Raw genomic sequence first — 23,321 nt, forward strand, 5'->3', positions numbered from 1 at the left:
CTTGACTGCAAAATACCTAGCTTCCTCTTTTTGTTCTGCCGGGCGATCCGAACATTGTTTTCTCTGGTCCTCTGCGTGTAGAGATGTGTACTCTGGGGAAGATCCCTACCCAGTTGCTTCTCCGTCTCGGCAAATCGCTTGGCCGCCGTCATGATGGCTTGTAATCCAAAGTTTATACATCATTCTTTTTTTTGTAATTTTACAATATTAACAGAATATAAAGACCGGAATAAATGAAATACAGTTACGGGTGTGAGACACTGGTAGGTCCACTTTTAAACCCAAACATATGATATACAAAATCTTTGATTACACACACACACATACTCCACCTCGAGTCAAAACTTACAACATTTCAAAATTCTCATTCAAATCTCGAATAATTACAGGTCAAATATTCACAAAACCCTAGTGAGTTCATGCTTTTTCTTCACCAATTTTGCAACTTTTAATATGGGTTTGTGTTATTATGTGGATCTTGATGTGGGTTTTTCTTAATTCTAATAAAGGTTTGTGATTTTTTGATTTTGAAGTTGAAAGCACATGGATGGTAATATGGGTTATAGTATTATTGCTGATCATGCAACTTCAAGTAATCAAATCCGGTGGTTGGTTTCGGTTTTTGGGGGAATTGTCATGTGTAAAATTGTAAGTATTTGTCTCCTTTAATGGGTGTTTGGATGTATGATATTCATTAAGGTTTTAAAGGGTATAGAAGTAATTGTTATTTATCCTTTGGTAGTTTGGTAGTTGAATTTGTTTTTAGATAATATCAAGTTTGGTTATTCAGAATTGATTCATTGGGTGTAAACGAGCCGAGCTGAGCCTGACTAGGCTTGAGCTCTGCTTGTTTCGAGTTCTTTTTCTAAGCTTGTGAGCCGTGTTTTCATGCTCAGGTTTGGCTCGTTTATTACTTATTAATTAATTTTTATACTTTTTTAAACATTTTGAAAAAAATCTTACACGAGCTTAAACTCGGCTGGAGCTTGTGTAGAACCTTAAACGAGCCAAATCTCGGCTCAAGCTCGGTTGTGTAGTGTGAAATTAATATATAGAAGTCCAACAGACTTAAAACTTAAAAATACACGAGGCTCGTTTAAGCTTGTGTAGCCTAAACGATCTGTGCTCATACAAGGCTCGAGCTTGGGCTCGATAACTAAACCAGCTTATTTTGAGTCTTGGGCTCGGCTTATGCTTGATAAGGCTTGCCTTGTTTCAAGCTTTTCGATCCGATCTCGAATAACTCGCGAGCAACTCGGCACATTTACACCCCTAATTATCTGACCCTTAAGTTTGGTTTCAAAAACCAAGCCTTTAACTGGTAAGATAATGATAAACAGAATTATTCTACCAAACATAATATATCATGATAATCAAAATTATCACTTGTAAACCAAATACTGCAACTTCAAGTCAAAGTTGCAATTATCATAACCTTAATATTTGACAATGAATATTAATGTGCTCTATGATCTTGTCTTGAAGGCCTATGAACTTACAGGCGTAATTAGCCCCTTGATCTTCAAAGGTTTTCTCAAACTAGAAAACAAGCAAAAACTCGAATGGAAAAACAGGTTTGTGTTCGTTTTATCTTGATACATACTTTTTTTTTTCTTATATATATTTTTTTCTAACTTGATATTGATTTATCTTTTTAGGGGCTTTTCTACTTTCCATGCACTTTTTGCAGCCATTGGTTCTATGTACTTTTTGGTCTTTACAGATCTTTTTGATGAGGATTCAAAAGAGGAGTTGATTATTAACCGATCATCTGCAGCATCCGATACTCTACTTGGGGTACGTCTTTGTTGTTATCTTCTATCAAATACTTATTATTTACTGTCTTTATTTGATGGAATGATGGGTTATATTTGCATAATTGTATTAGTGTGAGACATAGATATGATTGTGGGCCCCGTTCCTGTAAAACTAAAGTGTGATCACACGGTGAAAAACGATACAGTGTTTATGATGTTTTTGTTTTTATATTGTTGCAGATGTCAATTGGTTATTTCTTTTCAGACTTGGCGATGATAATATGGACTTATCCAACTTTAGGCGGTCTTGAATATGTAAGTATACTTTGACTTGGGTCAAACAAAGTAAATATATATAAATCAGTGGTAATTCAGTCATCTTATACAAAAAATTTTTGTCAAATGACACGGGGCAGGTTCGGCCCGTTGTATCCTATGACTTGGGTCAAACAAACTAAGCGTGCTAAATTCATCGGTTATTTAGTCATGTTAGACCATTTTTTAATCAAATGACACGGGCCAGGCTCGACTTATTGTATAGTTTGACTTGGGTTAAGCAAACTGAACATATGTAGTTCAGGGGTAATTTAGTCATGCTAGATCTTTTTTTTGGTCAAATGAAGACGGGTCAGGCTTGCCCTGTTGCATACTTTAGCACTAATGTAGCTTGGGTCAAACAGTCAACATATACAAATCAGGCGTAATTTAGTCATTTTAGATACAAAACTAATAATTATGGCCATTGAACTGACACAATATCTTCGTTTTATTAGTTTCTTGATAATATTAATCTTGGTCCATTACAGATAATGCACCATGGGCTCTCTTTGTTTGCAATTATTCAATCCCTTGTAAGCGGTCAAGTTCAGTTTTACATCCTTATTGTTCTTTTCACAGAGATCACAACGCCCTTTGTGAATTTAAGATGGTAATAAATCGACATATAAACATTCAATGATTCATTTAAAGTTCCAAAAATCGATTATTATATATGTATATGTAGGTATCTAGATGTAGCTGGGAAGAAGAACTCTACACTTTACTTGTTGAATGGTGTTGCAATGTTTATAGGGTGGCTGGTAATGCCTAATCTATTATACCCTAAGTTTCTTTATATAGGGTAAAATTGTCTTTTTGGTGATAAATGTTGACGGGGTTGAGTTCGTGCAGGTGGCAAGGGTCATCTTGTTCGTCTTCTTATTCTACCACCTGTTTACACATTCTGATCAGGTAAATATTTTTTGTGACTCTTGGCCTTTTATTTATGAATGGGTTGACTTGGTCAAATGGGTCATAATTTGTTCAAAAAGTAAGTTTGATGCATGTAACCTTCTTGATTTGACCATACCCATCATCCAACTTATCTGACCCTACGGTGCACACGAGTCGAGTCAAGCTAAGCCCAAAGCTTGACTAGGCTCGAGCTCGGCTCATTTAACTTACATGAGTAGTTTTTCTAGCTTGGGCCCGGCTTGTATGTTATTTATTAGTTAATTTATATACATTTTTAATTAATTTTTTTTATATTTATAGTTAAAAATTGTATATCTAACAAAATATATGTTCTCATTTTTTTTCATATTTTTTTATATATAATTATAAGATATTTATATAAATATATATTAGATATATTATATTAAAACTATATAAGTAATAGGCTCGCGAGCCAGCTTGAGCTCTATAAGTGACGCCCGGGCTTGGACTCATGTATTAAACAAGCTTATTTTTTTGGCTCGAGCTTGTTTAAGCTCGGCTATATTCGAGCTTTTAGTTCGCGGATCTCGAGTAGCTTATGAGAGGTTTAGCTCGTTTATACCCTAATTTGACCCGTTCATTTTGGCACATGTTTTCAGGTGAAGTTAGTGTTTTATCCATTGGGATATTACACCTTGTTGACAATCCCACCAATGTTAGCAATGATGAATTTGTTTTGGTTTTGGAAGATTGCCAAGGGAATGATAAAAACTCTCACCAAGTTAAGAAAACAGAGCTAATTATGGAAACTTATTGTTGATTTGTAATCAAGGTTAAACTACCATGTTTCATATGTTCCATGTAATTACTCGTAAAATTGGTAATAATATACAATTTTCGTTGGTTTTGGAGGTTAGAATTTGCCCAAAAGATTTTTGTTGAGTTAATTGCTCAGATGCTCTCTAAAGTTTGTTTGTATTGAACATATTCTCCCCGCATTTCTAAAGTAACATGCATGTTCTCTAAACTGTATCTAAAATGTAACACGGAAGCTCCTTGTAGTGGTTGCGCGTTAGCTTTGGGAATTAAGCGCATGTGAGATGTCCTTTTTCCCCTTAATAATTAAAAAAGAAGAGTATTTTAGAAAATAAAAATCAAATTTAAACTTCATAACATAAAATAAATTAAGTAAATTGACCCACTATGTTTGCCTTAATATCACAACATGTGGTACTGTTTTGATACCAATATCATATAGAGATGGACATTTCATAACAAATACCAGCGTCTATGTCATAGATTCAAGATGAAAGATTAAGAATAATGAAACATATTTAATTCTTAAGTTTTGTAATAAATAAAAAATAGAGTAAGTTGGCATATGAATATGTCGGCCCCACAAAACCCGCCTGACTGACCGTTTAAAAAAAGGGTTAAATAGCCATTGTCATTGTGTCTCCAAGCTGTTCAGATCCACCATTCCCTCTTGCTACTGGATTTTGAGATTCGGTAAGTAACTTAATTAACTTCTAGTTTTTGATATTGCAATTGTTAAAATCATGATATAATTCATAATAGCTACTTCTAATTCCATGCATTTATGATTTCTAGCTTTTTTTTTTGCTCAACAAAAACCTCTTTAACTCCTATTTTCTGATTAATATATATACTTCTGAATAAGCTAATTGTTGTTGTAGTTTTTTCCCTCCTGCTTTACCAGGTAATCAGATGACTAATATGTATATGATTACGTGTGAAATGAAATTATATTGAGAAATGCAAAAAAAATATATCTAAGCCATTGATTAGGTGTAATAAGTGGATTAAAATTATAATGAGGAATTTGTAATTAGAAAGAGATTTAATGTACCAAGATTTTAATGAAAAAAAAGAGAAGGTAATTTGAGCTTTTTTGTGTAGGCTTTTTGAAATTTAACAAGAATTATTAATATCATTTGTTTTGTTTGTTATTATTACTCACTAATTCAAAGTTACAAATTAACTAAAAAAACCTTATATGCTATTTTTTAATTGATACTTTTAATCAAAAATATTGTTAAATCAAAAATCAAATTTCTTCATTCGTATTACTTCAAATTTGTAAAATACTATATTTATTTTTATGTACAATGGTGGTATTACGATCTCTCCCGGTTCTAAAATCCAGCAATTGAATTCATGTCATGTCATTAGATTCCTCCCGATTTATTAGAACTAAAAGAAATCTATTTAAGCATCTTATTGCTTTAGTTGAAAGTTCTATTTGAAATGAAATATGGTCATTCACGATGACCCGCTAAACTTCCATGGTTGAATGTTAAAGCACCCAACTCATTCGTAGGTTCAATTCTACTAGGTGCACACCAATGGGATCCTCTAATAAGTTTATTGGAATTAGCTTTGTATCAATGAAATCTCATTATCCATACATAACAACTTGATATGGTATACTCAGTATCATACTACATACCTTGATTCATCCATAAATCTATTTGATTCCCTATGAGTTCTAGACTCTAGTCTCAATAATACTACTTATTCTTATTGTATTACAAGTGTATGATATTAACATGATTTGTCATTTGCTATATGTAGTTAAATGTGGAAATAAAAAATAGTTTATATATTTAGTTCTGTGTAGCGTGTAGGTACATATATGTAACGTGTAAGTGGTATTACAAATACAAATGTGGGATATTTTATTGTCATGTGTAGGTTAATATATGCATTGTGTTTGTGGTATTACGAACTGGGTACTGAACTGAAAATCTTTTGAGAGTTAGATAAATTCGTAAATGGTTTTCGAAGATGGTTTATGATGAACGTATTAATATTGAATCAAAATTTAAAAACTAACCATTTTGAGATATTAATAATATATTGATTTGTAAGTTTCTTCTAATAATGATTAATAGTTATCAAAACAGAAAAGAAATGGTATATGACTAATATACGCTTTTGATTATTAATTCAGAAAATAAAAGGAAGTTATGTAATTGATTAGAATCGTTTCTTGCATTTCTTTCTATAACATCTCCTTGCATGAACCTTACACTTTGATATATATCTCTCTCTCTCTCATATAATTTCCTATCAAAGGGTGAGGGGGGGGGGGGGGGGGCATGTGATGGTGGTGGATGGCGCGTGGTGGTGAGAAAAAGGGGGCGAGAAGATGATTGTAACGTATCCTCCACATGCCCACATAAGCATGTTTTTGACACGTTGGCATGCCACATACTCAACATATTAACGAAGTTAGGATTCTGCTAGTATGAGATCATGAAAATAGGTTAAAAGATAAGATTGTCAATGGACATTTGGTTAGTTGGGACTGTTATCTGTCAATAATCAACAATTGGGATTATTTAAATCCGATTTTCTTAAAAATATTATACACACATTAACAACTAATGCAGCACAAAAATTCTCAAACTACCACTTATTAAAAACAATTTAAGTATGTTATTACTAATTATGATTTTGTCGATGGTCGGGATATATTTCTCACACTACTCGTACTAAGATAATTTAACATTTTAATAATCTTGATAATTCATAATGGCAGAAGAAAGAACACTCACAATGGAAAAGAAGCGATTTGGAGTTTGGAGAAAATGAAGAAAACCATACAAAGCAGATTTCATCATCTATTTACATTGCATCTGGTAAATTGTTAACTGATTTTATAATTTTTAACTGAAAAATTGGATATAAATAATTCTCACTATGGAGCATTTAACAATCCAAATTAATAAGTTGGTTGTTCACAGTCCCATATTTTAATATATTTGTTCACAACAGTACGTGAATATTGACCTTCAGCCACACGAAAAAATGTGGCCGTAGGCCTTTAGCTACACACATTTGGTTCAGGTCATATGTGGCCAAAGGTCGCGACATCGTGGGTATGATATGGCCACACACAGTTTTTAGTGGCCTTATGTGGTAATAAGTGTGGCTAAAGGATACATGCATTAGTTGCTGGCCCTTCAATAAGTGTGGCTAAACGGTAGAAAATGGCCACATGACTATTTACTATGAGTGACCATTGCACGCATAGAGCCACATGAATTAATGTTTCAGCCACATGAATTTTATAATAATGTGGCCAATAGGGTTGTGTTAAGCATGCATTGTGACCTATACCGTGTGGATATAGCAAATCAATGGCCACTTAAATTTAATAATAGTGTGACTAATTATATTATATAGACACTGGATATTACATTAAAAGTGGCTAAAAATGTTTACTTGCCACTCAAACACTCCTTTGTAGATTATAGTGTGGCTATTGTCTTACCGTTTGTCACACATAATGCTTTTCGTAATTTAAAGTGTGGCTATTGTCAAACTTTTCGTCACACATAGTGAGGTATTGTGTGGCTAATCATATCATATAGACACTGGAGGTTATTGTCAATGTGGCTAAAAATGTAAAGTTGCCAGTCAAACACTCTTTTGTAGTTTGTGGTGTGGCCATTGTCTTACCGTTTGTCACACATAATGCTTTTGTAATATAAAGTGTGTCTATTATCATACTTTTGGTCACACATAGATAAATGTGGCTATTTCATAAGTTTAACAAACACAATAACATAAATTCAAAACAAGTTTACATTAACAAACCTTCACTAATAAGTTATGAATTCAAAATATTTGAAACTACTACTAATTACTACCGACCTCAAACTTTCTCATAAACTAATCAAATTGTTTTGGCCTCCTTTCTTCATTTTCCTTAAGTTCTTTTTCCGTTTATTCCATTCGTTGCATTCGTTCTTCCAACTCGTTTCTTGACTTCCTTTCATCTTTTTCCATTTCGGCTTTAACTTTTTGAACCTAAAATTGTTAAAATATTAGCATCATAACTAGTAAAGGGTTAATGTGAGGCGAAACCTCAAAGCACGACGACTATCACGCACAATCACATTAGACATAATGTATACACAAACAAAAACTTGAATCGACGACTCGTTGATGATAATAATCAATGTCAACTGTACTAAAAAGTCCTAACATGTATTCACACATCGTATCATGACAAATCAACCAAACATTCATCATACAACTTAACTTATGATCACTTAGTTCACGAGACAGATTATAGTGTGTACAAACTGATTTTATTCACTAAGAAAAGATAAAGTATAAATTCTACAAAATTTACTACAGTAGAATATATGAATTAGGTTTCTCAAAAAAAAATTATTATATTTTTCTCATACATACAAAACTAACAATAATTCAACCATTACAGATATGTACCAACAGCTCAGCAGATTGCACAACAAATACTTGTTTAATGGTTCTATCAACTTATTAATCTAAATTGTGCAAGACCAATTGGGTTGTCTTCAAAACTCATAATACTAACTTTCAGAACTGGAAACAACCCGTTTAGTTTTGTCATTAGGGAGTTATGGTGTCGGAAAGACATGCCAAAATATAACTCCCCGAATCAGCTTTGACCAGTGTTTTTGTAAAATCATAAAAACTATTCAAAACATGTCCAAAAATTACAAACTTTACCTTTCTGGAAACTAGACTCATAGTTCTATATCCTAGAATCAAAAATAGTTCAGTAATCATCGTTTAAAATCAAGTTACATACCAATAAATAAACGAAAACGAATATGTCAGCAAACTGTTGTCATTAAACAAGTGAAATACATACCTTTTTAGCGATGAAAGAAGATGTATTAAGCTTCAATTACAAGAATAACACTTAAAATTGAAAATCCCCAAACTTGGTTCTTAGGGTTCTTCACACTCAACACGAATCCGGAAAAAATCGAGATAGAATTGATGGAAACCGACACCACACGTGAATTCCTCTCGCAAAAATAATTACATTAGAGCCCGGAATCAAAGGATTTGGTTAAGAATTGAGTGAGTTAGAGAATTAATGATTGAGGATTATGGTGGGTGTAAAGAGATGAAGAAGAAGAATAATAAAAAGGAATGAAGAGAAAGAAAAAAAGATAGGTTAGATATGTGGTCAAATTAAATTTAAGAACAGGAGGATAATTCAAAATTTTTTTAAAGCAAAAAGGGGGTTGAATTTAATTTGAAGTTTTGAGGGAAGTGAAATTAATATGAACTATATATGAATTTATTTTATTTTTAATAATTAAAATAAAGAGTTGTTAGTGTGTGTGTGTGTGTATATATAACAACTAATTAAACCTTAAATAATATAAAAAATTGTATTTTAAATATAAAAACATATAAAATAAATACAAGTGATATTTATAGTTGCTCTAAAAGAGTTGTATAAGAGTGTAGTAATCAGTGTTAACACCCAATAAACCATACTTTCATTATTGGGTCATACTAGTTCTTGATCGGTGTTGGTGTCCCATTATAGCATCTATCATGTCACAGTTGCTCTAAAAGAGTTTTATAGGAGTGTCATTAGTCATGGTTAGGTGTTAACGCCTGAAACACACCATACTTTCGTCAATAGGCCTTATTTGGCATTGATTTGTGTAAATGGCCCAACATGTTATACATTCATCAATGGGCCTTGATTGGTATTAGTGGTCATTATAGCATCTATCATGTCTCTGTTGCTACAAGAGGGTTATATATGAGTGTAGTGAGCCATAGGCATGTGTCAACACCCGATAACATGTCATACTTTATTAATGGGCCATATTGGGCCTTGATTGTTATTAATGGCCGATATCGTCTCTATCATGTCATAGTTACGTTAACAGGTTGTATAGGAGTGTAGTGAGTCATAGTTGGTCTCATCAAATGGCGTTGATTGGTATTAGTGGCCCATTATATCACCTTATCATGTCATAGTCGCTACAAGGAGGTTGTATATGAGTGTAGTGAGCCATAGTCATGTGTCAACGCCCAATAACATGTTATACTTTTATTAATGGAACATATTGGGCCTTGATTGTTGTTAATGGCCCAATATATCTATATCATGTCATAGTTAATTTAACAGGTTGTATAGGAGTGTAGTGACTCATAGTTGGTGTTAACGCCCAGTAGCATGTCATTCGTTGCATTAATGGGCCGTCTTGGGCCTTGATTGTTATTAGTGACCCATTGTAGTCTCTATCATGTCATAGTTGCTCTAAAAGGGTTGAATATGAGTTTAGTGAGTCATAGTTTGGTTAAAGCCCAATAATATGTCATACTTTCATCAATGGGCCTTATTGGACCTTAACTGGTGTTTGTGGCCCATTATAGCCTTTATCACATCATAGTTGCTCTAAGAAGGTTGTATAGGAATGTCATTAGTCATAGTTAGATGTTAATGGCCGATAACATGTGATACTTTCATCAATAGGTCTTATTGGGCCTTGTTGGTGTTAGTGGCCCATTATAGCCTTTTTCATGTCATAGTCGCTCTAATGGGCCATATTAGAGCTTGTAATCTCTTAGTGGCCTATTATGGCATGTGATATGTAACATTATATATTTAAGGGTTATATCGTGTTATAGGGAGTCATATTAGACCATAATAGACAAAAACAAGTCATACATGTCCTAATATATTGGGCCTTGAAATCTCTAATGGCCCATTATGCATATAATTTTAAATTGTGTCTTAAGATGTACAACTCGCCTAACCCGTCGATATACATTAAACATCGGGGTGGAAAATGGGTTGGGTTGGGTTGGGTCGAAACGGGTTATGGGTCAGAACGGGTTAGGGTTGAAAAACGGGTCAACTAAAAAAAAGGTTGCTATGGTTCGGGTCGGAACGGGTCAGGTCAAAAGGTTTGGGTCATAACGGGTCCGGGTCAAATTGGGTCAAGGTCGGAACGGGTCAAAACGGGTTTCGGGTCTTTTTTTTATTTGAACAAGGACAACGGAGGAAATGTTTTAGTTTTATCATTAAAGTTCATGTTCCAGTCCAGTTCGTTTCAGCACTTAATAACTCATTTTTACAGCAAACAACATGCTAAACAGCTCGTTTAAGTGATTTTTCAGTCCGTTTCAGCACTCAACAGCTCGTTTTAACAGCAAACAACATGTTAAACACCTCGTTTCAGCAAGTTTCAGTTCGTTTCAGCACGTAACAGCTCATTTTTACAGCAAACATCATGTTAAACAACTCGTTTCAGTGTTTTTTCAGTCCGTTTCAGCACTTAACAACTCGTTTCAGCACTTAACAGCTCGTTTTTACAGCAAACAACACGCTAAACAGCTCGTTTCAGCGACATTTCATTCCGTTTCAGCACTTAACAGCTTGTTTTAACAGCAAACAGCATGTTAAACAGCTCGTTTCAGCAAGTTTTCAGTTCGTTTCAGCACGTAACAGCTCGTTTTTACAGCAAACGTCATGTTAAACAGCTCGTTTCAGCGATTTTTCAGTCCGTTTCAGCACTTAACAGCTCGTTTCAGCACTTAACAGCTCGTTTTTACAGCAAACAACATGCTAAACAGCTCGTTTCAGCGATTTTCAGTCCGTTTCAGCACTTAACAGCTCGTTTTAACAACAAACAGCATGTTAAACAGCTCGTTTCAGCAAGTTTTCAGTTCGTTTCAGCACGTAACAGCTCGTTTCATCGATTTTTCAGTCAATTTCAGCACGTTTTGACTAGTTTTGCAGCAATTCAGCAATAAAAAATCAGCAGTTCAGCTCGTTTTTGCCCGTTTCAGCAGGTTACATAACCAATACTTCAAAACGTTTTGTGTTTTCAATCCAGAAAATAAGTATAGGAAAACGTTTAGTGTTTTCAAAACCAGTATGCAAGTATGTCCGTGTTTTCAATCCAAAACCTGGTGTTACGTGTAACAGAGTTTTCTCAAAACCAAATGAATGCATTTGACTCGCTAACTGTTACCTAGTACAAGTGTTTTAAGTTATGAGAGTATGTTCAACAACACATGACTCTAAGACCCACGTATGAACTCACACACAAACACAAATTTGACCCGATGAATCGTTGGTGATAATAAGTAATGTCAACAGTATCGAAAGTCCTAACATGTATCCACACATCATATCATGGCAAAGCAACCAAATATTCTTCATACAACTTAACTTATGATCATTCAGTTCACGAGACAGATTATGACATGTACAAACTGATTTTATTCACAAAGAAAAGATTAAGGATAAATTCTACAAAATTTACCACAGTATGATATATGAATCCGGTTTCTCAAACAATTTTTATTATATTTTTCTCAAGCATAGAAAACTCACAATAATTCAACCATTACAGATAGGTACTAACAATTCAGCAAATCGCGCAACAAAAAATAGTTTAATGGTTCTATCAACTCATTAAACCAAATTATGTAAGACCGATTGGGTTATCTTTTAAACTCATAATACTAAGTTCCATAAGTGGAACCAACCCATTTGGGTTTGTCATAAGGGGGTTATGGTGTCCGAAAAATGGACCAGAATATAACTCCCCGAATCAGCTTTGACATATGTTTTTGTAAAATCATAAAAAGTATTTCAACACTCATCCAAAAATTACAAAATTTACCTTTCTGGAAACTAGACTCAGAATACTATATTCTAAAATCAACAATCGATCAATAATCATCGTTTAACAGCGAGTTACGGACCAATCAATAAATGAGAACGAATCTGTCAGCCAACTGTTCTCAACAAAACTCAAACCCTAACATGTTTATGACATCAATAGGGTTCTAATTAATCATGTTAAAAACCCCCGTTAGAAAATATAAATCCAACAATGATAAAAAGTAAAGATTCAAAAACGTCACTTGCAACTTGTATCAAGATTGTTTAAATTAGAACAAATACTAATCGATTGAATCCAAGACCTAATTGCTTACATTCAAACCATCGAACACCCAAATTTCTCAAAATTAAAGTATAAATCACCTACCTAACCAAGATGAGCTTCAATCGATGTTATGAGTGATGAAAGTATTAGAATCAGGTGATGGATTAGGGTTCAGATTGGTTACTGAAGGGTGGATGCCTGGTTGGTCACACAAAAGAATTAGAATGTGGCTATTAATGATCAATAGTCACACTTTTGTTTTAATGTAACTGTTAGCTTTTAGCCATACATAAAATTTATAAGTGGCTATAAAATAATGCTTTATGGTCACATAAACCCGTAAGTGTGACCATATGTATAAGCTTTTAGCCACATATGAAACAACTAAAGTGTGGCCATTAACTACTAACGGTCACACGTTTTGTTTGCTGTCACCGTTAACTTTTAGCCACACATAAAACTTATAAGTGGCTAACAAACAATACTCTATGGTCATATATACCCGTAAGTGTGGCCATATGTATTAGTTTTTAACCACATCGTTATCAAACTACTGTGAGCGTAGATCATATTTGGCCATAATTTACTAAGTGTGGCTAGTAAAAGTCACATTTTTTTATGAAAGTGTGGCTAACGGTTTCGAACAACTGTGTTTTTTGTCACACGAATTGAAAAAGTGTGGCTAAATGTTCCAGCAGGTGTGATTTTTTGCCACAAAAATCTAATTTATGTGGCTAATGGTTCTAACATGTGTGTTTTTAGTTCTAACAGGTGCGTTTTTAGTCACACGAATAACAAATGTGTGGCGAAAGCGACCTTTAGCCACACATTTAGACCGAGGTGTGGCAAACCGCCCAGAGCATGTGTGTGGCCAAAAGCCAATATTCACGTAGTGCAACGAGCCTCGGCTAACAAAAGATTAACTGCATTAGTGGCGGGTTGCCGAAAAATCGTTTTTGGCTAGAAAACTCAACCTTTTTTGTCAGAAAGCTCAACCCAAACACCACCATCACCACTTGTTGACAACCACCACTGTCGACAACCACCACGTGAAAATTAGAACAAAGTTTAGGCTCGAAAATCATATTGTCTTCAAATTTGTTTGTGGGTTGCCATTTCAAAAAAAAAAAGATGAATCTAAACATTATTCGTATATTTATTTGATATCCGTTTTAATTTGGATACAATTAAAACCATATAATAAGTTCATAGCCTAAATAATGTAGATGTAATGGTCAGTAAGGTCGACTTCATAAGAAATCAGTGGAAAATGCTAACAAAGTATTGTTTAATTACTAATTAATTAAACTTGGACGTACAAACGATTTCAAGTAGTTTGAAAGAAATTTAATTGTAAAAACATTTTAGAAAGCAAATACTTTGATCGTAAACAATAATGAGAAAAAGTAATCACCCTGGGCTTCAGATATAATAATTACTAATAACCTGGTTCTGTACATTGGGATATTTTTTCCCACGTTTTTTTGGCACCTTAGAACTTGCTTAATCTTCATTATACAAATCTTTCAAATGGAGTCAGATGCTCCATTAAGCTCCAATCACCCACAAAAAACATTATCACAAAGTCATAACATTAATAAGCAACTAAAATATATGAAACTAAGCATTAAAACACTACTCTCAACCCACACATCACTTAACACGACCATTCAATTCAATCCATCAATCTAAACCGGTTGGAAATTTGTAAACATTTTAAACGGGCCGGCAGTTATAAATAGGTTGTAACAAATGTTTGAACATGTTAATTGACATGCTATAAGCATATTGTAAGAAAGTTTAAAGCGTGTAAGATTATATGCTTTTATTTTAAAGTTAACATTTAAGCGGTTAACCTTAATATTTGTACAACCAGTATACGATCTGTTTATTAATCCGTTGATGGATTGCTTGTGTTGTTACTTATTTAGAGATCACGATGAGCCCCAAGATGGGAGACGTAGACATGATTAAGGACAATGTCATCCAAGGTCTTCTTTACCATGTCAAAAAAGAAGAGAACTATATATACCAACTTCCCCCATCAATTTCTATGGCACCTCGTACGCTACGAAATATGAGCCCACGTTCTTTGAACCCTCAGGTGGTCTCTATCGGCCCTCTGCACAGAGAAGATGAGAATGTGCAAGCATTTGAAGGGCAGAAAGCAAGGTATTTAGTTAATTTAATTGGACGTACAAAATCCCCGCCATAGGAGATATTAAAAATGTGTGTAGAGAAGGTGTATGCTTCAATTGAAAAAATCAAGGCGAGTTATGTTTGGACGAAGACCTATGATGATGCTGAAATTGTCGACATGATGATTATGGATGCTTGTTTCATACTTGAATTCCTATCCAAGGTGCGGGCTTCTGATGTGGATCTATACACGAAAGGAATATTGCTATCGACAAACGTATTTTTGGATTTGGTATTGCTAGAAAAACAGATCCCATTCTTTATTCTTGATGGAATATTTCAGTGCACTGTATTGAGATATAACCCTGAAGTCTCCTTCTTCAACTTATTAATCCACTTCTAAATTTCGTCAACGTCTTTAAAGCAGAAATAGAAATTGACAGTGTTTTTCTTATGCATACTCATCATATTCTTAGCCTTCTACATCAATGTTATAAGCCTTCGGTTTATGTTACAAAAGGTGAATTCACCTCGACAATCCCTTCGGCTTCAGATCTTGACCGGGCAGGGATGAACTTTAAACCTAACAATAATCCAACATGGCTGATGGAGATGGAAGTGAATCTATATGGTTTTCCAAGTTCTTTTGGATCTTGGAGTAAGCCAACTCTAAAAATACCGGTATTAAATATTGTTGATTCCACTGAGCTCGTTTTAAGGAATCTCATTGCATACGAGCAGACAGGTCTATATGGTACTCATGTTACATCATACGCCTTTGCGATGGATACATTGGTGGATTCTCAAGAAGATGTTGCCAAGTTGGTGGACTCGAAAGTCCTCTCTAACCGGCTGGGTTCAAATGAAGAAGTTGCTAATATCATCAACAACATAGCCAAAGAAATTGTATTGATGGATTTCTATTACGCGGATCAGTGGGAAAAATTGAGTAAGTACTATGAAGGTTACTGGCCGAAAAATATAGCAAAGTTGAGGAGGACTTACTTTAGTAGTCCATGGAATATCATTGCTCTGCTTGCTGGAATAATTTTATTTATTTTAACCGTGGTACAAACTATCTTTACTGTTAAGCCTACATGAAACAGCAAGCAGATTACTACTGTAAGTTTCATCTTCTTTTTTCTTTGTCACTTTAAATTAGATGTACTTAAGAGTTATTACGTACCATTCATAGAATTCAAACGAATTAGCATCATATTTGATTTCATTTAAACGTGTTTATTTGTAGAATTTAAAATATATTTTAGGTAATTATATGGTTGTTTACTTAGTATTACACTAACTATTTGCTTATGTTTTACATGTTCAAGGTCTCAAGTGGACAAGTGATTTGCATCTCGGTTTTCATATGTGGATGGCTGGGTGCTTATAGCATGTCATTTATTTGTGTAATGTTGTACTTGAATTATGTTTGGATGTGTGCTTATAGTTTATGTATTTTGAAATGTTCAACAACTATTAAGGCATCTGTATTAGGACCTATTTTGACAATATGATCGATTCAAGTTATTTAACCATTTAACCTAGCTGTAAAAATAATAATAATAATAATAATAATAATAATAATAATAATAATAATAATAATAATAATAATAATAATAAGTAAAGTTAAAGGATAACCGTAATTACTTTTGATAATCAAAGGGGTGATTTTGAGATCTATTTGATTTTACATAAGAATAAAGTTGGAGGACCAGTTTGTCAGCTAGTGAATGTTAATTTAATGTTCCCATCATCCTAGGTCACGATTTTCGGCACCGACGCTGGCTCCGGCCACCCTACGATTTTTAGCAGCAATCGATTCTATCGATGAGCCAAAAGATTTCAACAAGAAGTTAAGGATGAAAGATAGAAGACGCTATGAAAAAAAAAATACATGCCCTTAAAGAAAATGACATGTGGATACTCGAAGACCTACCCGGAGGAAAACATGCTATTGACTTAAAAATTGGTTTATAAGGTATAATATAAACCCGATGGAAAAGTGGAGAGGTACAAGGCTTGGCTTGTGACAAAAGGCTTCATTCAAATGGCTGGCGTGGACTGTCATGATAGTGTTGCTTCGGTGGCCAAACTAGTCACTGTTCAAACTCTTTTAGCAATTGCTACTAGAATAAATTGGTTGATATATCAACTTGATGTGAATAATTCAATTCTTCATTGGGAATTAAACGAAGAGGAGTATATGAAAAATTTGTTGCGATTCGTACGTCAGTTTTAATAAAACAGTCAATGAAAACAGTTTAATGGTTTAATGCAGTGGAAATAAATAAATGTTCAAACGATCCATATCGAACTTTGGATCTCCCACTAGGAGTCCATATGCAAACTAAATAGAAACAATCAAACATGTTTTCAACGGATTAAACTTTTAATCCAAATATGTTTTTTCACTAATTAGATTATTTACGTAAACTATTTATTTAAAATTTATTATTGTTGAGTTTGTGTGTTGTATCTTGTATGAAAGGGCTAACATAATCCAGTCGATGTTGGTTCGCCTGGTCTCATCGAGTCATCGTGGTCACTGGTTGCAGCTCGCATGTCAAGGGTACCATCTACCGGTTTTTTCTTTTTAGAAGTTAGGTTAAACAAATAGGGGAAATTGGTTATTAAGGAAACAATAATAGAAGAATCATACTCCGAAGTATTTTGTATTAACAGATCGTCGTTGTGAAAATTTGAGCACTCTAATGAAAATGCGTGCTTGGTGCGTTTAGACAGAAATAATAAATATACATATTTAAGCACAACCAATCATATGTTAAAGGGTATTATACAATACTTTTAACACTAGAGATCAAATCTTAATCGGATGTCTGTATTGTGAAGTCATATTAAGTTATACATAGTACTTATGCTATAACAAAGTGTGATAGTAGTTCACACACAACTCCATGTAATCAGTTGATCACGCATACCATTCCCTGGTAAAGTATATATACAAACCATATTCATAAACACAGTCACGACAAACTATATATAGTCACGCCGAATTGTATATAGTGATGTTGAACTATGTGAAAGACTTACCTTCCATAATTGATCCTGATTGCATTATTGAAAAACGTTAACGAGTAACAACTCCTTGTCAAACAAAGATAGTGTTAAGGTGTTATCCTTTGTATATTTATCAACTTCATATTCTTCGAATACCGTGCAACGTTTGCAACCGGAATATTCTAAGATCCTTAAGTATCATTGTAGCTACGTCTACAAATTCTTTGACCCTATTGTGGCATCATTGTTTTCATAATCTATTTGACTCCAGCGTACAATATTTACCAACCTTTCATGGTAGAGAAATATTAAATGTTTAGGTTCTTCTGTATAATGACATTTAGCATTTATGTAATACTGAATGAATGTTTGTGCTTAAAGTGTAATAGATTCCTTAGACTCTAAGAGATAATTGTAGGACAGAATTATTTACGACTCGCCATAAAGAGAAGGCGTTTGCATAAATCTCTTTTCAAGAACGCGGAATGCACAAAATTCTAGTAGTTCGTCTGAAGACCGGCTACTATCATTTCGGAAAAGACTAACTTAGAAGAATAGTAAATATGGATGCGGATATCGGCAAGATAAATTCCTCCTCATGTCAGAGACAATGATTAACCACAAAGAACCAGTGCTTAAACTAGAGGCAAGATCTGGTAGTTTACTTTGATAGTCTTATCAAAATTTGGGTGTGTGCTTACATAATGAAGTAGAGTATGTGTTTATGCACAGCACAGTTTCACTCATAAGGATAACTACTTGACTTATGATATGGAGTTAGTTAAGGATCTTGATAGAAAAACCCATACTATGATAAGTAGCTAACGCTGTCATCTCAGGGAAGATTGAAGAGATTGTCGTTAATACCGACTAAAGATTTTATTCAAATCAGAAACGTGCACCTAGTGACGATAAAGAATTTATATAATGGTAAGTTACTTACAAGATAGCAAGTTGAAGCAAAGCATTAGAATGTTATATCCTCTATGCTTAGTCAAATCTCGAGGACGAGATTCAAATAAGATGGGGAGAATGTGATACCCGACAAAATAAAAAGTATTATTATATTCCATAAATGAGATTAAGACATGTTTAGGCTGGATTAAGTGAAGACTAAGACCCATAAGTTAAATATATTATTTTAAGCTAAGAATGAAGGGAATATATATATTGTAAAACATGTGAGAAGTGAGACAGAATAAAGAAATTCCGGTGATAAATGACGGAGAAACGAACGTATTCGGTTAAACATGTGAAAATTCAACCTGACATTCGAGAAAGTGTCCAGGGGTGAATCCATTTGAATATTTTATAGGATCGAAAACCGAGAACGTAGGCGAAAACGTGGCTCAATTCTGAGTTATACCGAAGCGGTAAAATGCAAATTAGTATTTTCGAACACGGTCGTTAAATCCCATGTACCGATGAGCTTGTAAAAGTTGATATTATCTCCATAATTGAGGTTTATTAGTTAGATAAAATAAATCAAATAGACACCATAAGTTTGGATGAGTTGTTTTTGGGAAAAACAACTACACTAGTTCTATTAATTTCGGAGTAAAACTGAACCGACACCGGGGGTAACGATCATCAATAATTTATTAGCGGAAATCATAGGCTAGCGAGACAATTTTAAGGCGAGATTGAAATAAACATTTTGACGAAATATATTTGGAAAATATAACGTCACTATAGATAGCGGGTTCGTTGAAGCGAGAGATCGAAATGCGATCGCAAAACGCGTTTAAAACCGCACTATATAAGTGGGCCTACCCCCACTTTACATTCATTTCAACCTCATAATTCTGCATTTTAGAGAGAGAATGTTAGAGAGAGGTTAGAGAATTCAAGCAAGGTGGCCGGCGGCCGATGGCGGTCCGGCGGCGGCCGACGGTGGCCGGTGGTGGTCCGGCGCGGTGGTCCGGTGGCGGCTGAAGCCCGTCTTCTACTCGGAACCATTTTTCGACGTCCCGAACGCGATGGTAAGCTCCGTTTGTCCAAAATTTGAGCTTAAGTTTGTTAAAAACTCGTTTTAAAATCTGGACAGATTGTATTAGTCTTACATGTCCACAAAGATCGGTCTATAACCGAAGATCTAACGGTCCGATCATCTTGATATTTTTACAGTGGGTTCATAACCCATAGATAATTACTTTGAACGGCGGAGATGAGGATCGGAGTTGCTTAGGCTGGGTTTCTAAACCCGTTTTAGTGTTCAGTTCGCTGGGCGGATTTTGAAAACGCAGCTCTGAAGAAATGAAGATTCCCGGAGATATGACCGTCGGATTGAGCTGAAATTTTCGGTGAACCTTTCTAATGTATGGATACTTGATTCCACCGAAGGGATCGATGATCAGAAGTTTAGATGGTGAGTTATAAGCTTCGTAAGTTACTGGTCAAATTTTAGAACAAAAATAGTTTCTTAAAATGAGTTGCATGTAGGTTTTGAGGTATCATATGGACGATCCGAGACCGGAGAAACGTTCGTGCCGCAAAAATGAACGCGTTGGTATACCCGGATCACATTTCATGCGGGTTTTGAGCAGATTTATAGACTCGAACCGTACGCGAGGAGGTATATCTTTAAGTGTTGAAAAAGATAGATAACAAGAAAATTAATATAAATATTGTTATCGAAAATAACTTGGACAAAATGTTGTTAATAATTATTTAGAAAACCGCTAGATAATATCGAGTGATAAAAATGGTACATTGAGACTTGGACGATTTCGTGTGTTTGTATATATTTATAAACACGATATTTGGACTGAAATAGTTTAACCGGATAGTGACCACAATTAATATTAAAAATAAATATATACTTTTAGAAAATGTAAATTTTTATATAAAATATGAAAACAAAGTTTTTATATTAAGAATATTAATATAACACGTTTCGGTATAAATAATAATAACGATTATGTTATGTTTTGTTAAGAAAGTTGTATATAATATATTTGTCAGAATTCAAACACTCGTCTATTAATAAAAGAATATTATAGTTTAAAATAACTATTTATACTTTTATTAAATAACGTCCAAGTGTAGTTTCAAAATCATATATTAGTTTTACAACGATTATTTGAAACTATGGTGTTCCAATATATTTATAAGATATTTTAAAACATTCGATTCAGTTACGATTTTTCCTAAACAATAAAAGTTTGTAACTTAATTATTAAAATTATAATAAATAAGACACGTGAGGATAAATAAATTAAGTTATGATAGGATTTCATTTGTATCTATGTTTATGTGTTAATATACTTGGTATTAAACATAGGAATCCGGTTATCATTTGGATGACTATTAATAAGATCTTGCCGTTGATTGGCATATTATCACACATAAATGTTATTTGAGCTGAGGCAAAGGTGAGTTTTCTCATAAATCCCCTTGTTTTATTGATTTATAAATGTTTTTGGGGGAAAAGTATGTAAAGAAAGGGCTATATATTTTACAAATTGTGTTAAATGGGATGAGTCAATATGAAAGGAAAAACCGTTAACCTAGAGAGAAAGGGCCTAAAAATATTGGTAGATCTATCGGGGCGACACCCCCCACTCTTCCAGTCGCTCTGGTTGAAAAGGTGGGAATATTTTGATTTTGGTATGTATCAGGTTTATCATATTGATAGTCATACATGTGTTGTACTCTTTGCTCGTTTACAACTAACACGTTTTGTTTAAGAAATATATAGCTATGTTTGGAAAAATGGAAAATTAAATTCACATTGATAAGAATGGTGAATAATGAAAATTATCATTGATAAGAATGATGAATAAATGGGTGTAAAGTCGAGAACTGTTACATCGTGGTTTTTAATTGAGAAACTCACCAACATTCGTGTTGACAAAATTATTTTAACATACTTTTCAGGTAAATGAAGAAAATGCATGCTTCGTGATGGATTCGGGAAAATTGTGTTATGCGTTTGAATGAATGATAGTTGGACTTGTAATTTAAAATAGAACCGTTCATGTTTGACACGTGTAAAACTCTGATATTTAATAAAGACCAACTAATGGTTCATTATTTTGAATATGATTGGCTGAACAGCGTCTGTCACCGCCCAAATTAACAAAATTAAGTCTTCCGTTGCCAAGTTAACGATTTTGGGGTGTGACAAAAACAATACACAAAAGAGTGATAAAAAAGCTTTATAATTTTTAGATTAATATTTTAAAAAGAGACCATAAAATACAAAAAAAAAATGTTAAATGAGAGTAATATGTCAAACAAAATTGTTAAATGAAATAAAAGTTAAGGATAAATAAACAAATAAAATAAAATAACTTTATAGTTTTTAATTTAATATTTTTAAGAGAGACCATAAAATGCAAAAAAAAAATGTTATATGGGAGTAATTACGTCAAATAAATTTCTTAAAGAAAATAAAAGTTCAGGGGAGTAGTATTACAAGTAGAGAGGGGGGGGGTACGTTTAGCCTAACTCTTTTATAATTTTATGTTTCATCTTTTAATTAAGTAATCAAATGAAAAATATACCATGTTCGGTGATCTTCAACAATACTACGGGGGTGTTTGGGATTTGCCTATTTAACTCAAAAATGTGTTTTTTTGGTTATAGGTGCTTATTTACTTATGACCTTTATAAAAGAAATATAAAAAAACTGTTTGGATGAACTTTTATGGTCAGAAAAGTCAATAAACAATAAATACAATGATAAATATAATAAAAAACACAATATATCGCAAAAATATAACATAATGTTGAGCACTATAACACAATATCAAGAAAAGACACAATGTAAAAGAAAAAAAAAACAATCAACGACGAAAATAAACAAAAACAAAACTATTAAAAAAAGACATAATGATCTTTTTTTACGTGAGAACGAGAAAGATAGGGGAAACATTCTTGTTTTTTTTACTTTTCTATTTTTATATTTTAAATTTTGAGTTATGATTTTTATTAATGTTTTATGATTTTTAGGTGTTTTATTAAACCACAAATCTTTCTCACTCTTTTTATTTTTTATTTTTTGGAATAACTTGACCATATAAAGATAATATATGTTATTTGATATTTTTATCATTTTTATATATAATAATAGATATTATATAAATACATATTAAATATATTATATTAAAGTTATATAAATAATAGGCTTGTGAGCCAACTTGAGCTCGATAAGTGAAGTTCGGGTCGGGACTCGTTTATTAAACAAGATTACTTTTTTAGGCTTGAGCTCATTTAAGCTTGGCTTGATTATAGCTTTTAGCAAGTCAATCTCGAGTATATTATAAACGACTTGGCTCGTATAAACACATATCTGACCCGTCCATTTTGGCACATTGAAGTTAGTGTTTTATCCATTTTTTATCCATTGGGATATTACACCTTGTTAACAATCCCCCTGATGTTAGCAATGATGAATTTGCTTTGGTTTTGGAAGATTGCCAAAGGAACGATAAAAAACTCTCACCAACTTAAGAATATAGGGCTAGTA

At 33.4% G+C, this 23,321-nt stretch overlaps 1 protein-coding gene and 1 pseudogene across 3 annotated transcripts; both read left to right on the forward strand.

Annotated features, from left to right (window-relative positions):
• Positions 1-302: 302 nt before the first annotated feature.
• On the forward strand, positions 303-3,858 carry LOC143599424 (uncharacterized). Of its 3 annotated transcripts, none has more exons than XM_077077384.1 (9): positions 303-422; positions 544-648; positions 1,486-1,574; positions 1,659-1,797; positions 1,998-2,072; positions 2,564-2,685; positions 2,761-2,836; positions 2,928-2,987; positions 3,611-3,858. In XM_077077384.1, exons 1-9 carry the CDS (start codon positions 420-422, stop codon positions 3,749-3,751), a joined length of 810 nt encoding a protein of 269 aa, XP_076933499.1. In that variant the 5' UTR covers positions 303-419; the 3' UTR covers positions 3,752-3,858. The 3 variants fall into 3 exon arrangements, with proteins under 3 accessions (XP_076933499.1, XP_076933500.1, XP_076933501.1); XM_077077385.1 differs by having other exon boundaries at positions 336-411; positions 510-648; XM_077077386.1 differs by having other exon boundaries at positions 336-411; positions 534-648.
• A 10,781-nt stretch (positions 3,859-14,639) lies between these two features.
• On the forward strand, positions 14,640-15,928 carry LOC143599420 (putative UPF0481 protein At3g02645; annotated as a pseudogene).
• The last annotated feature ends 7,393 nt before the right edge of the window (positions 15,929-23,321 follow it).

This window comes from Bidens hawaiensis, unplaced genomic scaffold (genome assembly GCF_021521415.1).
Source record: "Bidens hawaiensis isolate Kalapana, Puna unplaced genomic scaffold, B.hawaiensis_p1.1 tig00052169_1, whole genome shotgun sequence".
Classification (NCBI taxonomy): domain Eukaryota; kingdom Viridiplantae; phylum Streptophyta; class Magnoliopsida; order Asterales; family Asteraceae; genus Bidens; species Bidens hawaiensis.